This window comes from Drosophila mojavensis, unplaced genomic scaffold (genome assembly GCF_018153725.1).
Source record: "Drosophila mojavensis isolate 15081-1352.22 unplaced genomic scaffold, ASM1815372v1 contig_80, whole genome shotgun sequence".
In the NCBI taxonomy this organism is placed as follows: Eukaryota; Metazoa; Arthropoda; class Insecta; order Diptera; family Drosophilidae; genus Drosophila; species Drosophila mojavensis.
Window position 1 is genome coordinate 1,546,009 of NW_025318906.1, and position 16,156 is coordinate 1,562,164.

General features: G+C 39.3%; 2 protein-coding genes across 3 annotated transcripts in view; both read right to left on the reverse strand.

The window, feature by feature from the left end:
- LOC6578367 (zwei Ig domain protein zig-8) overlaps nucleotides 1-4,595 on the reverse strand; it is an 86,951-nt gene extending 82,356 nt beyond the window's left edge. For both annotated transcript variants that reach the window (XM_002004244.4, XM_032729969.2), the window contains exon 1: nucleotides 3,636-4,595. In XM_002004244.4, coding sequence (XP_002004280.3) covers nucleotides 3,636-3,732 — 97 coding nt within the window. In that variant the 5' untranslated portion in view covers nucleotides 3,733-4,595. The remainder of the gene's footprint in view (nucleotides 1-3,635) is intronic.
- A 9,579-nt stretch (nucleotides 4,596-14,174) lies between these two features.
- Nucleotides 14,175-15,468, reverse strand: LOC6578369. The gene is made up of 2 exons (XM_002004246.2): nucleotides 15,399-15,468; nucleotides 14,175-15,184 (listed from the first exon to the last, which is right to left on the reverse strand). Exons 1-2 carry the CDS (start codon nucleotides 15,466-15,468, stop codon nucleotides 14,550-14,552), a joined length of 705 nt encoding a protein of 234 aa, XP_002004282.1. The 3' UTR covers nucleotides 14,175-14,549.
- Nucleotides 15,469-16,156: the final 688 nt, after the last annotated feature.

Here is a 16,156-nt window from a genome sequence, read left to right on the forward strand (position 1 = left end):
TCAACTATATTTTATAATATAGAAAAAAATATTTTTTTTTCTACAATAAAATATATTTATTTGTGCCTCCAGAAATGGGCAAATTTGTGATCCTAACAAATGGAATTGATGATTTATTATGCCCGTCAGGTGTGCTGCCTCAGTCTCAATTTTGATGCTGGTTTTCGATTCCCTTTGAGTTTTTTAAGTAATTTTTCAATTACGAAAGACTTAAGCTGCAAAGTAATTTCTATTTGCCTTTTATTTCGCAACGACAAGTAGCTTTTAGCAAAATGAAATGCGCACACACACACACACACCCACACACAAACACAGTTACAGATAGAGAGAGCGTAAGAGCTATGATAGATGGCCAGATGTGAGTGTAGTTGGCAATAATAAGGGCAGCGGTTGGGCGGGGCGTGGCAGCGGGAGCGCAACAATTTGCAACGGTAAATTGCATTTGGAAAGCATTTCATTTGGAAATTACAAAGCAAAGCAAAGCAAAGCGAAACATAGACAATTGCGCTGTCGAAGACAAAATTGTGGAGGCAAAGCGCGGAATCGAAATGAAAATGAATGAAAATGCGAGAAAATGGAAAATTATAAAAAAAACTGATGAAATACGTTTAGGCATTGAGAGCTTTACCTCGCTTTACCTCTATCTCTCTCTTTCTCTCTGTGTGTGTGTGTGTGTGTAACTGAAGTGGTTTGCACTGCCAGCTGAATGAATAAGTCTATCTGCGGCTACAACGAGCACACACACGCACGCACATATAACGGACAGAAACAATTTCATGTGTCAACTGCAGCCTCAACGACATCAACTGAAACTCGACCCTGAACAGCCAAACAACAATGCCATAAAAAATAACATGTTTCTAGTACAAATAGATACAAACATTTATGCATATGCATACACATATATATGTTTTTCAATGTCCTAACATAATCCCCTCAAAGCGCAGCGTTAAAAAACATCAGGTAAACAAGACCAGCTTAAAAGTATGCTATAGAAAATGCAACTGCAGCCGCTCTCTGCATTTCTTTTAGCCACAATAATAATAGTTCAACAATGTTTTTCTTGCCCATACGCCAATCCGATTAGAGACCCAGTAGCATATACATATAATATAGATATTGCAGTTTATTTTTATATTATGAAAAATATGTGTATTAATATATAAAATGTATTTGTAGTGTCCAGTGAGCCGTCCTGGTTGCTTGAGTAGGAGGCTGAAAAGCTCTTTTTGTGCTGAGCTTCGTTTGTTGATTTCTTTTATGAAAAATATTAAATATTTGCGGCTGTATTTGATATTAAATTTGTTCTAGGAAATATACTTAAAATAAACAATAGAATATACATATACAAGGATGTCTTGGCTTAAAATGTTAATCCAAATACATTTGACTTTCATTTAATTATTATATTATTTTATTTTGTTTTATTTTTTGTTGCTTGCGTCTTTTTCTTTCTATTTATCGAACAACAATTTTGTTTTTGCTTTTATTAATTTATTTATTTTATTTTATTTTATTTATTTATTTATTTTTTTTTTTTTATTTTTTTATTATTATTATTTATTTTATTTTATTTTTGTTGTTGTCTTAGTTTAACTTTACAAAAGTACTCAATTTCTAAAAAAAAAATTCCACTACAGTATAATCTAGCTATGACTATTCCGCTTCTAACATTCGTTCGGTTATTGCGATGAAAATTCAATTTTTCGGTTGGTGCTCTAATAAATCTATATGAAAAGGCCTCCGCTTTTAAGGAAAAGCCGCTTATACCGAAAATATTTCTCACGTTTCAACCAAACGACGTGTCGAAAAAAAGCATCAAACAATATTGTCAAAGATTTATATATTGTGTACAACGTGTGTATGCTCGTATAGCTTAGGTTTGATACAAAAATTAATTTGGTTTATATTAGCCAAAAAAAAAAAAAAAAAAAAAAAAATGTTTTTTTGCTCTCATAATTAATAATTCAAATATAAATAGAGAGTATATATATATATTATAGTATTAATTATATTTTCTAGTATTTTATGTATTTTTGTAAATATTACAATATTTTTCCAATTACATATTATTCATAATTATTTAATTATTTATGTATTCCGTTAAGTTTTTTAGGGCATGTTCTCCCATGAAATGCCCATTTTTTTTAGAGGCTTAAAGCGCGGGTATACAGCAACAACAACAGCAGCAACAACAACAACTGGTGCATTTTTCAAGGCAGCGGCTGCATTTAGAAGTGCCTGCCAGCTCGTTAGTTTGTCAGCGCACATGAATGCGTCTATAGCTCTATGTGTGTGCATGCGTGCCTGTGTGTGTGTGTGTGTCTGTTATTTCTTGCCAACACTCACTTTTCATATGCACATACCTATACATACCAACATATATATATATATATATGTGCAGCATGAATTGAAAATGAAATTTTGTGTCAGTGTTGCGGAAAGTACGAGTTTACAGTTAGTACACAGCCAGTGTGTGTCAGTGTGTGTGTGAGTGGAAAGTTGGCGAGCCAGACAACAAACAACGCGCACACACACACTCACTCACACTCACACACACTCGCATATACACATGAGCATATGCAGATGTTTTGGGCTTCGAGCTTGGGGCTACAAGTGTTTAGCTGCCATTTGGCTGGACCAAAAACCCCCCAACAACAAAAAAAAAAGAGCACTTGAATGGGTGGCAGCACTGGGTGGCTGACCGGATGGCTGCGACCTTGCCTTGCACAAGAAATGAGCAAACAGCCTGCTGAACCCTAAAGGCTTCAGCAATAACAACAGTAACTTTTTTTTTTATTTTTTTGAGGTCGTTAAGTCAGTGAAAACAACAACAACAAAATGGTACACTTCAAGCGCAATTAGCTCGCGCGCATAGATTGACACAGTCATTAAATCAAAGAAAAAAAATTAAATGAGACCGTAGGCGACTGCCTAATGCTCGCTCAAGCTACAAAAAAAAACCTAAAAATAAAAATAAAGGGATTTATTTGTATTAAAGAGATTAAAGCTAGACAAGCTGAGCTGCAAAAGTCGTATATTGCAGAACCACGACAGATATAGTTTTTAATTGACTTGCCACGCCTACCAATAGGCGTAGGACGTAAACTGCATAAGAGCAGGGCATACAGAGTCCATATATAACTCTCAAATTTCAAGTAGTTGAAGCTGGCATAGAACCAGCTGAATGGATATGAGCAGGAATTCAGTTCTTCTCTTCCTACATCCGCGAATCAGCAAGACATACTGCACGCATATATGCTCTCTTTTTCCACATGCTGAGCGGGCAACAACAAAGACGGACGCGCCGACCACAGGAAAGAAGGCGTGGCCTGACAATAAGAACTTTGCTGCTGCGAAAATTGAAAATTCCGCGCGCGCAAATTTAAAGAATTTCAATTGTGAAACAAACGAACGACGAAACGCCCAAACGGAAATTAGCGCACAAATTCAAAGCGACAAAAGCAATTAGAGGGAGCGAGAGAGGTGGAGCCCAGCCTGCGGAAGGGTGCGGAGGCTGCTGAGCCGAATGGCCGGGGGGCGACAAATTAAATTTAATACGAAATTAAATGAGAATAAATTGGATTATTTAATTAAATGCAGACCAAGAGCAAAGGGGTCGAGCGAGCACTTACCTTGCAGCTGGGCCAGCAGCGGCAGCAGCAGCAGCAGCGGCCAACAGTTGAATAATCCGAAATTGGCCAACATTGTGCTTGGCCTTGTTAACCGCATAGCTCTAATTACAATATATATACGTATATGTATATGTATGTGTATATATATTGCTGTTATTTTATTGTTAGCTTTGGCTCTGATCTTGTGGGGGGCGTCTCGGCTCTAAGCGCTCGCCTGGGAGCTATTACAAAATCCAGCGCTATCTCTTTGACAATTGTATCTGTGTGGGGGCTGCTGCCACTTTGCTCGCTTTCGCGCACTGCACAATAAAACTTTTTGGTTTTAGCCAAATTGTTGTAAATTCAATTTGCTTGTTTTGCTTTTAATGTAATTTTTGTTTTCGTTGCTGTTTGTCGTTGGCTTTGGCGTCGCAACAACAGCCGCATAAATCATACGCCATGTGCGTTGCTTACCAACACTTAGAAGCGTACACACACGCACACACCTACACACCCCCACTCACTCACTCATCCACTCACACACTGACGCGTTGACAATTGTTTGTGTTTCTACTTTTTATTTGTTGTAACTTGGTTTTGGTTTCTAGATAACAAGCGTAGGCGCCAAGTAATTTATCTTGTTGCTGGCGGCTTAGCGCTTTCACTTGACTTGGCTAACAGGAGTGTTTGAATTTCCGTTGTTGCTGTTGTTGTTTGTTAACTTGATTCACTGATGCAGTTGCACTTTCCAGTTAGAGTTGTGTGTGTGCTTATTGCATTTGCATCACATGTCATCCACTTGTCAACACTGTTCGCAGTTAATGCTGCATCGCGCACTTCGCAACACTTGCGTGGAATCGCCTTGCTCAACTCGCACACGTACACGTTTCACGCTTCACACATACACACGGACACACACAGCGTGGGAGACGAACAAAAAAGCAACGCGTGCTTCGCACTCGACTAACAGGATTTAACTGACTGCTGACTGCGCTGCTGGCGTCGGCTAGCTCGCCAATCGTGGCGCTGCACACGAAGCACTGAACGGCACGACGAAGCTGCGACAGCGCTTCGGCTATGCTAGCCAAAACGGAACGAGCCGAACGCAAGAGAGAGTTCACAAAGTTTCTCTTTAGCCGCATACAGTTATTGCTGTTGTTGTTGTTGCTGCTGTGGCTGTTGCTGTTGCTGTAGCTGGCAAAAATTATTGGTGCACGAAATTTGTAGCCGATGCAAAGTTTCGAGTAGCACTCTCTTGGCTAGAGTGCCTTGTACTTGTACTTGTGCTCTTACATTTTTTTTGCTGTAGTTATTTGCAGCTGTAGTTGCTGTTGTTCCTGTTGTTGTTGTTGCTCTGGCTTTGTTTGACTTTGCTGCAGTAGCTGCTAGCAGTAGCTGCTGTTGTTGCTGTTGTATCTTTGCTGTTTGACCTGTAATTGCAATTATAAATAATTTATTAACATTTATTTAAAGCCAGCTTCTAGGAAGTGTAGAAGGCAAAGCACTTAAGCGCTATTGACGCAAGTAAACGGAAAGCAAGAAACGGTACAAATCGAGCAGCTTAGAGCTATTAAACAATGCATTAGACGCTGTTAAGCCTATTAACAGTGTTGCTAAACTGATTATTTTTGACACCATGTTAACAGAAATAACAAAGCTGAATGAAAGATGCTTAAGTAATGAGCAAAATTTAATATAAAATTTAAATAACAAATTTTTAAAAATCAAATTCCATTTCTATAATTTTATTTTAAAACAATAAACAATAATTGTAGACTTGTGCATATAATATATATGTATTGTTTTTTACTTATATTAAATTGATATTTTTTTAAATATCAATAAATCTCATATTGAGCTAGCACAAATTGTGATTCCCTAGGAAGACGCTTTAAAATGTTAAATAAGCAACTAAGCGCTGTCCTAGGTCAGTTAGCAACGTATAAGAGTGAGAGAGCAACAGCTCTTAGCCGTATAAGACAAATCTGCTGCCATGACTCTTATACACCTAAAGCAAAAGGCAGGCCAAAGAGAAAATAGCCCAAAGCCACAACAAGAGAAACTCTTTAAGCAAATCAAATGCAAATGCAAATGCAAATGCAAAAAAAAAAAAAAAAAAAAAAACAACAACAAATGCAGTTATATTAATGCTTTTCATTAATTCAAAAACAGTTACAATTATTTATTATTTTATTTCGAATTTTTATTTTAATTTTAATGATTTTGTACTTGCAAAGAGAGAGTTTTCAATCAATTTACGAAAAACTTTTTAATTACATTTGACCAAAAAAAAAAAAAGAAAAGAAAAACAAACAGATAAACCAAATGCACAGCTGGTAGAGTGGACCACACACACACATACACAAATACAGTCATATGTATGTGCTTGAATCAATTAAATTAATTAGCGCCATGAAATATTTGAACGATGCTACGATAAGGCTGCAACTTTTTTTAGTTCATTCTCCATATACTTTTTCTGTTCTCTTTTTTTTTTTTTACAATATTTAATTAATTTGCCCAAACAATTTCAATTCTCAATTAGCTGGCGATAATTGGATCCGTGTGTGTGTGTGTATGTGATTGTGCTGTGTCTTATGCAATTGTATTGATATACCCTGTATTTATTTGGAATGGGGGCTGCAGAAGCAAGGCCTGTGAGTAGCTGAAAACTTTGTCAAGGAAATTCAAGAAAACTAATATTAATTATTGTATTTATATTTGAAATATTCTCCAATATGAGTAATAAAAGAGACATAAATGGGAATAAAAAGTTTGTACAGATCCTGTGTAGAGAATATTTGATATAGATCACACAATAATTCACTTATCAAGCAACATATGAAGCTATAAATTAAGTTGAATATGAAGTTAAATCATAATTTATGTCTTACTCATTTGCCTCAACTCGCCACAACACAGAATATGTATCCGTCTCTCAAACTCTCTCTCTCTCTCTCTTTTCTCTCGCTGTCTCAGCCATACTCTGATTCATTTCCAACTTTTTGCTAAGCTGGCCAAGGCCAACAGCTAAATCGCAACCAAGGCCGCAGGGAAAATGTAACAAGTTTTGACTGGCGAGAAGCGAGAAGCGAACTCCTGCTGACTAGTGTACACTTATTATGGCCGCAATTAGCGCCCAATTCTCGTCGTCGTTGGGGCACGTGTCAATCGTATGCCAAAGCGTTTTGCCCAAAGCCGCTTAAATACAGCCGCACTCTGCCGCACGAACAGTTCCTGCTCCTGCTTCTGCTTCTGCTCCTGCTCCTGCTCCTGCTCCTGCTCCTGCTCTCATTGCCGATATTACATTCACCAAGTAAAGCAAAGCGGAGGCAAGTAAACTTTTTAATTGAAACAATTTGTAAAAAAGCAACCAAAAGACACCGACAACAACAACAACAACAACAACAACGAGAGTGGAAACAACCTTAAGCAGAGCAGACAGCGTAACAAAGTTTGAGCTGCTTTTAATCATGGCCAGCGGCTAGAAAACTGCCTAAGAATAAGCTACGTCTGATCTACACTGAACGAAAACATGGCACTAGCCCGCGAGCTATCATATAGCAACAAAAGGCGAGCAGAGAGAGAGATACCTAAGATATATGTATATACATACATATCTGTATGTGGGAGTATATATAAACAAGTCTGGGCTGAAAATTTGATTAGTTGAAATTTCAAATTTCTTTTAAATTGTTTTCTTGTTTATCTATGAAATGACAAACAAAAGAATAAAATGTTTGTCAAGAAGGAAATTGCTCAAACTAAGCCTGAAATATTAGATTAATGATAATTAACGTATTTTTGTAATTATGTTATTTTCTAATGAAGAAGTTTTATTTATTTTATATCTATTTTTAGGAACTTTTATTATTTTGGTATTATTATTATTATTTAATTTTGGTATTATTATTATTTTTTAACTTTATATTCTGTTTTAAATAATTTGTTTATTAATTATTTATTTTATATATATTTTTAGTACCTTATTATATTTATTTTAAAAATTTTGGTATATTATTATTACTTAGCTTTATATTATACAAACAATAGGCTGCAATATTTTGAATAATTTGCTTCTTAATTTACTGTAAATATTTAATGAATTATTTTTAGTTCTGAAAAATAAATTTTTTCTTATTTTGATAAGAAAGTAACTCAAATATAATTTCCATATATTTTTTAAATATATTTTTTAATATTATGCTAAACTATAGTTAATCCAACAAATTCACTTTGAATCTTAACTGGGACAAATATATAAAAATAAAATAAAATCAATAAATCTGATTAAATAATAAATCTTTCGGGTCTATCATTCACATATTATAAGAAACTGATATATCTTTTCTCTAAATGAATTGTTTAAAATTTCCATGCAAATGCTAGCTGTCTTCTGCCTATTTAAGGAACCTCTACATAGTTTTTCTCAGTGCATTTCGTTCCCGTCTTCAGTCTGTTTGTTTTTTTGGTCGGTTTGCGTGATTCCTTTATTGAATTACTCGGCTGCTTTAACACGATATCGATGGCGTGTACCGTTAACATATTGATACAACACGCAGACACACATACATTTTAATTTATATATGTGTATATCCATACGTATATATCAAATCTATATAATATGTAGAGACAAGCAAGTCGCATAAATTTGCGGTATTTGGCAAATCATTATTCGAATCAGCGTCGCACGCGCCGCGCCGCACAATTGGATTTGGCTCCGGCATGGCTTGACGTCGGGCGCAAAACAAATCAAAAATCTATTAAGTGCCCCCTTAACACCCCTCAACACTTGCCACTTCTTCACACTTTGCTCGGCATTCCCGTTCTCTTTATGACGCACCCCTCCTCAAACACTCCGGCGGATTTCTTGTGGTCACGTGTCACACGAATTGCACTGATATCGCGCTGCCTTGTTGACACTGTCCACAGCATTGAGCAGGAGTAAGAGGGCGAGCGAGAGAGAGAGAGAGCGAAAGTGAGGGTTGCCCCGGCTAAGGGTTGCTTTGGGGCTTGCCCCCGCGATGGCTTCATTAGAGTGCAGCGAAACCATCCCCCAGCCGCCTACGCCGCAAATCGTCAGTCGAAAGCGAAAGTGATGACCCTTATGCCTATGTAGGGCTTTAGAGGGTTGCTTGAGCACGCCTTGAATACCCTGTAGAGCGCCAAGGTTAAGTAGATTTCTGTTTTAGCTAATGCCACTGAGAGTGAAAGTCTTGTGATACAGATTTTTTGGCTGATGCTTGATCTAGTCTTATTCATTATTACTCACGTATTGGGCTTTCTCTTTAATCTTCACTTACCTCTTTAATTTGATGGCATAGAAAACTCTCCTCAATGCTCCGAATACTGAAATGATATATGGTTAGACTGCGAGACCTTATATGCAAAGTTTATATTGGCTAAATTATCTCTAATAGGGTGATCGATATTAGTATTCTTATCGATATTTATGTATTATCTCTTAGAGACATAATAAATGATATGAACTTTTGGTAAAACAGCAGAAATATTTAGAATCAATTCAATAGTGCATAATACGCTTAAAGAGTTCTACTACATATAACTCTTTAAGCGTATTATGCACTATTGAATTGATTCTAAATATTTGTGCTGCTTTACCAAAAGTTCATATCATTTATTATATCTCTAAGATTAGATTTTGAATAAATGATTGAATATACCAAGTCATTTTTGATAATTTCCGATAAATATCGATTGCTACGAAAACGTTTCACAAATACCTCATCCATCTTCTGATACAAAGATGGAAAATACACCATTTGAGCTATCTTGAACCGAGCTGAATTGAGAATCAACATCTTACTAAAACACTCCTCGAACTCTTATATCTCCACAGATTTCTCTGACTGCTTAGAGACCTGCAGCTGGCAATTGAAATATGCGAGGCCGATTAGAGTACACGGAACACAACAGCTGTGTAAGTACTCAAAGTAATTTTTATTGGATGTTGGCCATTTACAGGATAACTCCCAGTTGGGCACATTCTATTAGTCGTTATTCTTATTTATTTATTTATTTTTATACCCTGAACCCATTGAAAATGGGAAATCAGGGTATAATGGTTTTGTGAAAAGTATGTAACAGGCAGAAGGAATCATCGCAGACCCCATAAAGTATATATATTCTTGATCAGGACGACGAGCTGAGTCGATATAGCCCTGTCCGTCTGTCCGTCCGTCCGTCCCTCCGTCCGTCCGTCCGTATGAGCAAAAGGATCTCAGAAGATATAAGAGCTAGAGAGCTGAAATTTGGCATGCATACTCGTGTATACCATAGGCAGTACGAGTTTGCTTTATTTTTTCGATAACTCATCCGATAACATTTTTATCGAGAATAATCGAAAAATCGACTTGGTTTTTTCAGCCTAGTTTGAACACTTTTAAACCTGGAGACTTCAACTTTGCGCTGTATATAGAGTTATTGAACACAAAGATTTTGTAATTTACAGATTTTGGATACCACGCCCCCTTCGCCCCCAATTTGTAAAAAACGCATTTCAAATACTAGAGACTTATGCTTTGGAATGTACACACATTTTAACCATATGATTACGCTCTGAAAGTTTCATTAAGATTGTATGTCTACAAAAGAAATTATTCAACAAATAAATTGTCATAATATTGCCCACATTGCAGCGCAGCCCAAGCGCAGCCGCTGCTTAAAGCGCAGTTAGCAGAGCGCGTGCTTATAAGTGCAAGTGTATGTATGTGTACATAGAAGAAGTGCAGAATGATTAGAATATCAGCTTGGAGGGTTCAGGGTATCTCCTAGTCGAGCAGTCTCGACTGGAGCCTTCTTACTTGTTTTTCTTTTTGTTTTTGACATTCGCAAGTGGCATTAATTGAAATGCCAAACAGGGGCTGTTAACCCCCTTAAGTTCCCGCTCCCAACAACAACAACAACAACAACAACAGCTCGTTGAGGGGGCAACGATGCATGAGATATGTGAGAATGAAAGTAAGGGGAAAAAAAAAGAAATCATTTTGGACTTGGCGACTTGGCAGATGATTCGCGTAGCACCAACAGCAGCTACATGCCTCCTGCCAGTGCCTGCCTGCCAATGCCTGCCCACCTGCTCGCACCTGGCACAGCGGCGCGACCCTTGCAGCAAAAGCCACAAAACAAAGGGAAAAGCAAAGCAAAAGAAATGAGCGGCAAATGCAATAAAAACCAAAACCCGCATAATTTAACACAAGTGCTACAAGAGTGTGTGCGTGTGTGTGTGTGTGTATGTGTGTGTGTGCACACGCTTCTCTCAATTATTTGTTTGTCCTGGGATTTGCAGCACACGGAGGAGTTCAGCTGCTGCCTCAATGCCGTTGCAAGTGCGTGTGGCGTGTTGTGTGGGAGGCGGCGGCACACGCCTCTTTTTATTGTGCCAAGTGGCAACAGGCAACAACAACAACAACAACAGCAACAACAACTGGCATTAACATTTAAAACAATTTTCAATGCTGTAAAAATAACTGTAAAAATTTTCAGTACCACAAACAAAACGACAAAAGGCGCAAACAACAACATTGCCAGTGTGTGTGTGTGTGTGTGTGTGTGTGTGTGTGTGTGTGTGTGACACTACAACACGCCTGCATACTTAATACAAACAGAAACATTTGCTCAACAGCCACGCCCCCTGCTGCCCTTTTGGCCTTTTGCTCCGCCTCGCCCCGTCCCGCCACGCCTCGCCTCCTCTTAACTTGCTTTCAACTAAAGCCACAGAAAACAGTTTTTCTTATCGCTCAAATGTCATCGGCTGTCGACAATTTTTGGGCTTTGCCACTTGCCACAAATTTCGGCGACCTCTACCGCCCACGGCCCGCCTCGCCCCGTCCCGTCCGCCGTCCCTCTCTGGCCCACTCGCATAGACGCTCATTTGTGTAATCCGGGCCATGCCCAGAGGGCGGCACTTGCGGCATTTAGTTTGTAATTTAGCGCATTTAGTGCCACATTTGCAGGGAGTAAAAGCGAGCGAGACAGTCAGACAGAGAGAGAGAGTGGGAGAGAGGGAAGAGAATGTGTGCTGTCACCAGAATTCAAAGTGTTGCTCCTTCGACTCCAAATGTCGGTATTGCAGCTTTGGCTGTGATTCTACAAATGTTCTTTTCCTCTGCTTCCAGCACATGAATATGCTATGAGAAATGCTTAGCAGCTAATTTGTATGCATGTGAGGGTGTGCATAAGGAAGAGAGAGACAGAGAGAGAAAGAGAGTCAGTGTGTGTGGTTGTGTTTAAGTATGTGTGCTCGTAGTGCTCAAAGTTTTGCTTAGCTTTAATTGCTTTTTGATTTGATTCGCAGATTTAAAGCATTTGGCGTGTTTAGCTATTTTTCGTTCTATTCGGATTAGGATGAACCATTTAAGATACTGAGCATAACCACAGAAAGTTCTATCTCTATCCAACTTGTAATCTTGCCATTTATACTTAGTTTGATAGCTGAAATCATGAAAATATTCTATTCTCACTTTATGCTATTTGTATTATCCCTCCCACTTTATCACTTAATCGAACTCCCTTCCTATCTGTCAATTTCTAGCTATTTATCTATGCCTTATGTTATTATACAGTTCTCTATATAATGGCCTACTCATTCGCTCCATAGGGAGGAAGACCATGAGTCAATTCTCTGTCTCAGCCTTTGGCTCACTCTACCTGTCTCTTTCTCTCCTGTCTCTTTATATGCTGTTTCTTTCTGTCCCTCTCTTTTCTTCTTTCTCCCTCTCTCTCTCTTTCTCCCTCTCTCTCTCTCTTTCTCTCTCTCTCTCTTTCGTTCTCTCTTTCTTTCTCTCTCTCCATACTGTCTCTCTCTCTCTCTCCTTCTATCCCATTTTCTTCTTTATCTATCCCTTTCTGTCTGTCTCTTCCTCCCTTCCCCTCTCTCTCCTACTATCTTTATATATCCCACCTTCTCTCTGTCTCCCCTCCCTTCCCCCTCTCTCTCATTCCCTCTCTTTCTCTCTTTGTCTTTTTCTCTCTTTGAACAAATTTCTGTTTCTAAACAAGTCAAATTCATAATCTTCAGTTTTATCTATGATATGATCTTTCTTTCACGCTCAGAATCTCCCACTCCCGCTCTCTCTCTCCCTCCCTCATTCTATTCAACTCCATATCAATTTGTGGAGTCCAACAATTAAATCATTTCATGCCCATGCCTAATGCCAATTCGCTTTTAACGCATTAGCATAAATATTTGATATCAGCTAATGCAATGGCCATTTGGGCAAGGCCCTGCCAGCGATAAACAGGAATACGAGCCACTGGAAACCACCACTGAAGCCACCTGCATGTGTCCGGATAGGAAACGAAAACTCCAACTGAAATATGCTTAATAGTTATTATAATGCTGGGATAGGGCAAGTCTTAAAGGTCTTGCGGCCACATAAATTTCTCATCAAAATCAATAGGAAATCTGAAGGGGGAGCAGCGGAGGGCCACGAATGGCATGCCGCAGGATGCGGCCAGGATATGCGTACATGTGTGTGTAGGCATACGTGTGGCTGTCCAGGAACTGCGTTGACATTGGCCAGTGTTAAAGTTAATAAATTGTGGCCAGGATTTATGGGCGCGGCCGTTGAACTGTGCCGGCAATGACATTTCAATGTTTACATAAGCCGTGTGTTTATTTCCCATTCCCTCTCTGCTTCACTTACTCACTCCCACTCTCTGTGTCTCCACCCCTCTCTTCGTCTCTCTCTTTCTCTCGGTGTGTCTCGTAGTCTCTCTATGGAATAGGCAAGGGGTATCTGCGTGGCTGTTTGCATTAATTTCAATTTATGCGTGTCTGTGTGCGTGTGAGTCTGTGTGTGCCTCTGTGTGTGTGTGTGTGTGTGTGTGTGTGTGTGTGTGTGTGTGTGTGTGTGTGTGTCTAGGCATGACATTGCAAATGGTGACATATGCATTGGCTAAAACCTTTTACATTTGCCACCCAACAAACACACGCACACGCACACACACCCACTGCCCCTCTGAAAAACCCCACCCCCTTTTGGCCTCGTTTTGATGAAATCAGCCAAGCGAGAAATTCAATCAAGCTTCGACTAAGCATACTGAGCGAAAAGACAACGTTCCAAGCTCGAGTTTGTCTTGGCAAAGTTTCATTGCGACTTGATTTACTGATTTTGTGGCGAATATTTTTGTTCCTCTTCTTCTAGCTATGCTATGTTAATATCACCCACATATCAATAACTTTTCTATATCAACTTTTCTCTAATAACTTTCTGGCATAGCGCTTATTTAATTTTCTCTAAGTGCATCGATTCGATTTTGGGAATTTAGACCAAATCTTCCTCCTTATATTATTTATTTATTAGTTTATATATATTTTAATCACTACTTTACTTTCTGGGTATTTTCTAACAGTGTATCGGTGAGCTTTAATTCTTTAAATTTAATTTTACGGTGCATTTTTTAGTTTCCGCTATTAAAGATTTTATTTTTAATCCTCTGAAAATAACTTAGGACCTGTTTTTTCCCAGTGTACATGGTAACATTAATAGAATTTAAGCACTTACTACACAGACTCTGTTTTTCTTATTTATTTTAGCATTCACAAACTTAGCTAACTGTCAGAATTTCTACAAATTTTCTCTCAGTGCAGTATTTATATATATTTATATCAGTTGGCATCAGCTTAAATATCTAAAAGCTAGCCGTCCTAGCGTCATGTTAGTATACATACATTTCTCATTTCAACTTGACTCCTTTAAATTTTCGCTCAGTGTATCCACCGGCTTCCTAATAGCTTTTAGGTCCAACTACCCCCACTACACTTGTCCCTTTATTATTCTTGCATAAGAACCCGCTCCCACACACCTTCAGTTGCCACGTCATGACCCCTGCCACGCCCACTTGTGGTATCAATTATACTTTAATAGACCTAAGCACTAAATTACTTAATAAACACACATAGATTAGAATTTATGCATTCGGATTAGCTGTAGACGCTTCCCCTAGCGTTGATTCTGATTCTGTGCCTTCGGCTGGTTTGCTCTCGTCCTGCTGCTCCGGTGTCAGCTCAGCGCTTCGTCGATGCCGAAATATGGATCGTCCCTTATTGACCACAATGCATGTGATTCCGGGAGTGCCAGCGATAGGGTCCGCATAGTCTGAATAGTAATCCTCGGTGGCCTGGCGACCAAGCCCCGAGTAATCGTCGTCATCTTCATAGTCATACAAATCGCGATCATCGATAAAGTCCTCGTACTGATCGTTGGCACGTCCCTGCAGCAGATCCCCACTCAAGCTTCGACTTTGGAAGCAAACCTCCTGAGTCGATCCACCAACGCCGCCGCTGCTGCCGCCCTCGGTCGACGTCGAGTTCAGCGAGTTGATTAGGTTGGATACGTAGGCCGCTGTCTCATTCGAGGTAAGCAGATCGAAGATCAGGGCGCCGCCCAGACCGTTTGCCACGCCCAGCGCAAAGCCGCCCAGGCCTGCTATGGCTGAGGGCGTGGCACGGCCAATGGGCGTCAGCTGCCCCTCATCGACGCCCGCCTCGACGAGAGCGGAGCGCAGCTCCTGCGGCGTCAAAGGACGAAGGGTGAGGCGACCAGCTGAGGAGAGGGGAAAGAGAATTATTAGAACTTTAATCAAGCTGTAGCCCGCGTCAAAGATAAATAAAGTCAAGTCAATTCGGTATAAGAATCCAAGCTAGCCAAATAATCGTCTGCTTGAAGGTCAACTTGAAAGTCAATTGAACTCCGATATAAAATTCGTCTTTAAAGTCCGTGCAAAGGGCGAGCTAGAAGCAACATAGAGTCTACTCACCTGCGACTGTTGTCAGCAGACAGCTGAGGCCAATCAGGGCAACGGCCCACAGAGCATTTGGGGTTTTCATGGCTAACGACTAATGCCTTCTTGACCGCAAACCGCGCGCGTCTTAACTGAAACCAATCGCCGGCTGGCGCTCAACTTTTATGTCGAAGAACCCAAAAGAAAGTTGACATCAGCCAACGCCAGCGCGTTTTGCATATGCAAAACCCGAATAACAAAGTTGAATGCGCGCTTGACCCTTGACTGAGAGGCGACTGGAAATAGGCCAACGGCCTAAGGCCAATCTGCAACCGGTTTTAGCCAAACAATAGATTTCTTTCGGCTGCGTTCTTCATAGACATAACTAAATAATACAAAGGTGTAATCAGGTGGATCTCATTTATATCCATATTGAGCTGTATTTACCGAAACTTCTATCTGAAATCTGAATATCGATTTGTATCTGTATCTGTATCTGCATCTGTATCTGTATCTGTATCTGTATCTGTATCTGTATCTGTATCTGTATCTGTATCTGTATCTGTATCTGTATCTGTATCTGTATCTGTATCTGTATCTGTATCTGTATCTGTATCTGTATCTGTATCTGTATCTGTATCTGTATCTGTATCTGTATCTGTATCTGTATCTGTATCTGTATCTGTATCTGTATCTGTATCTGTATCTGTATCTGTATCTGTATCTGTATCTGTATCTGTATCTGTATCTGTATCTGTATCTGTATCTGTATCTGTATCTGTATCTGTCTCTGT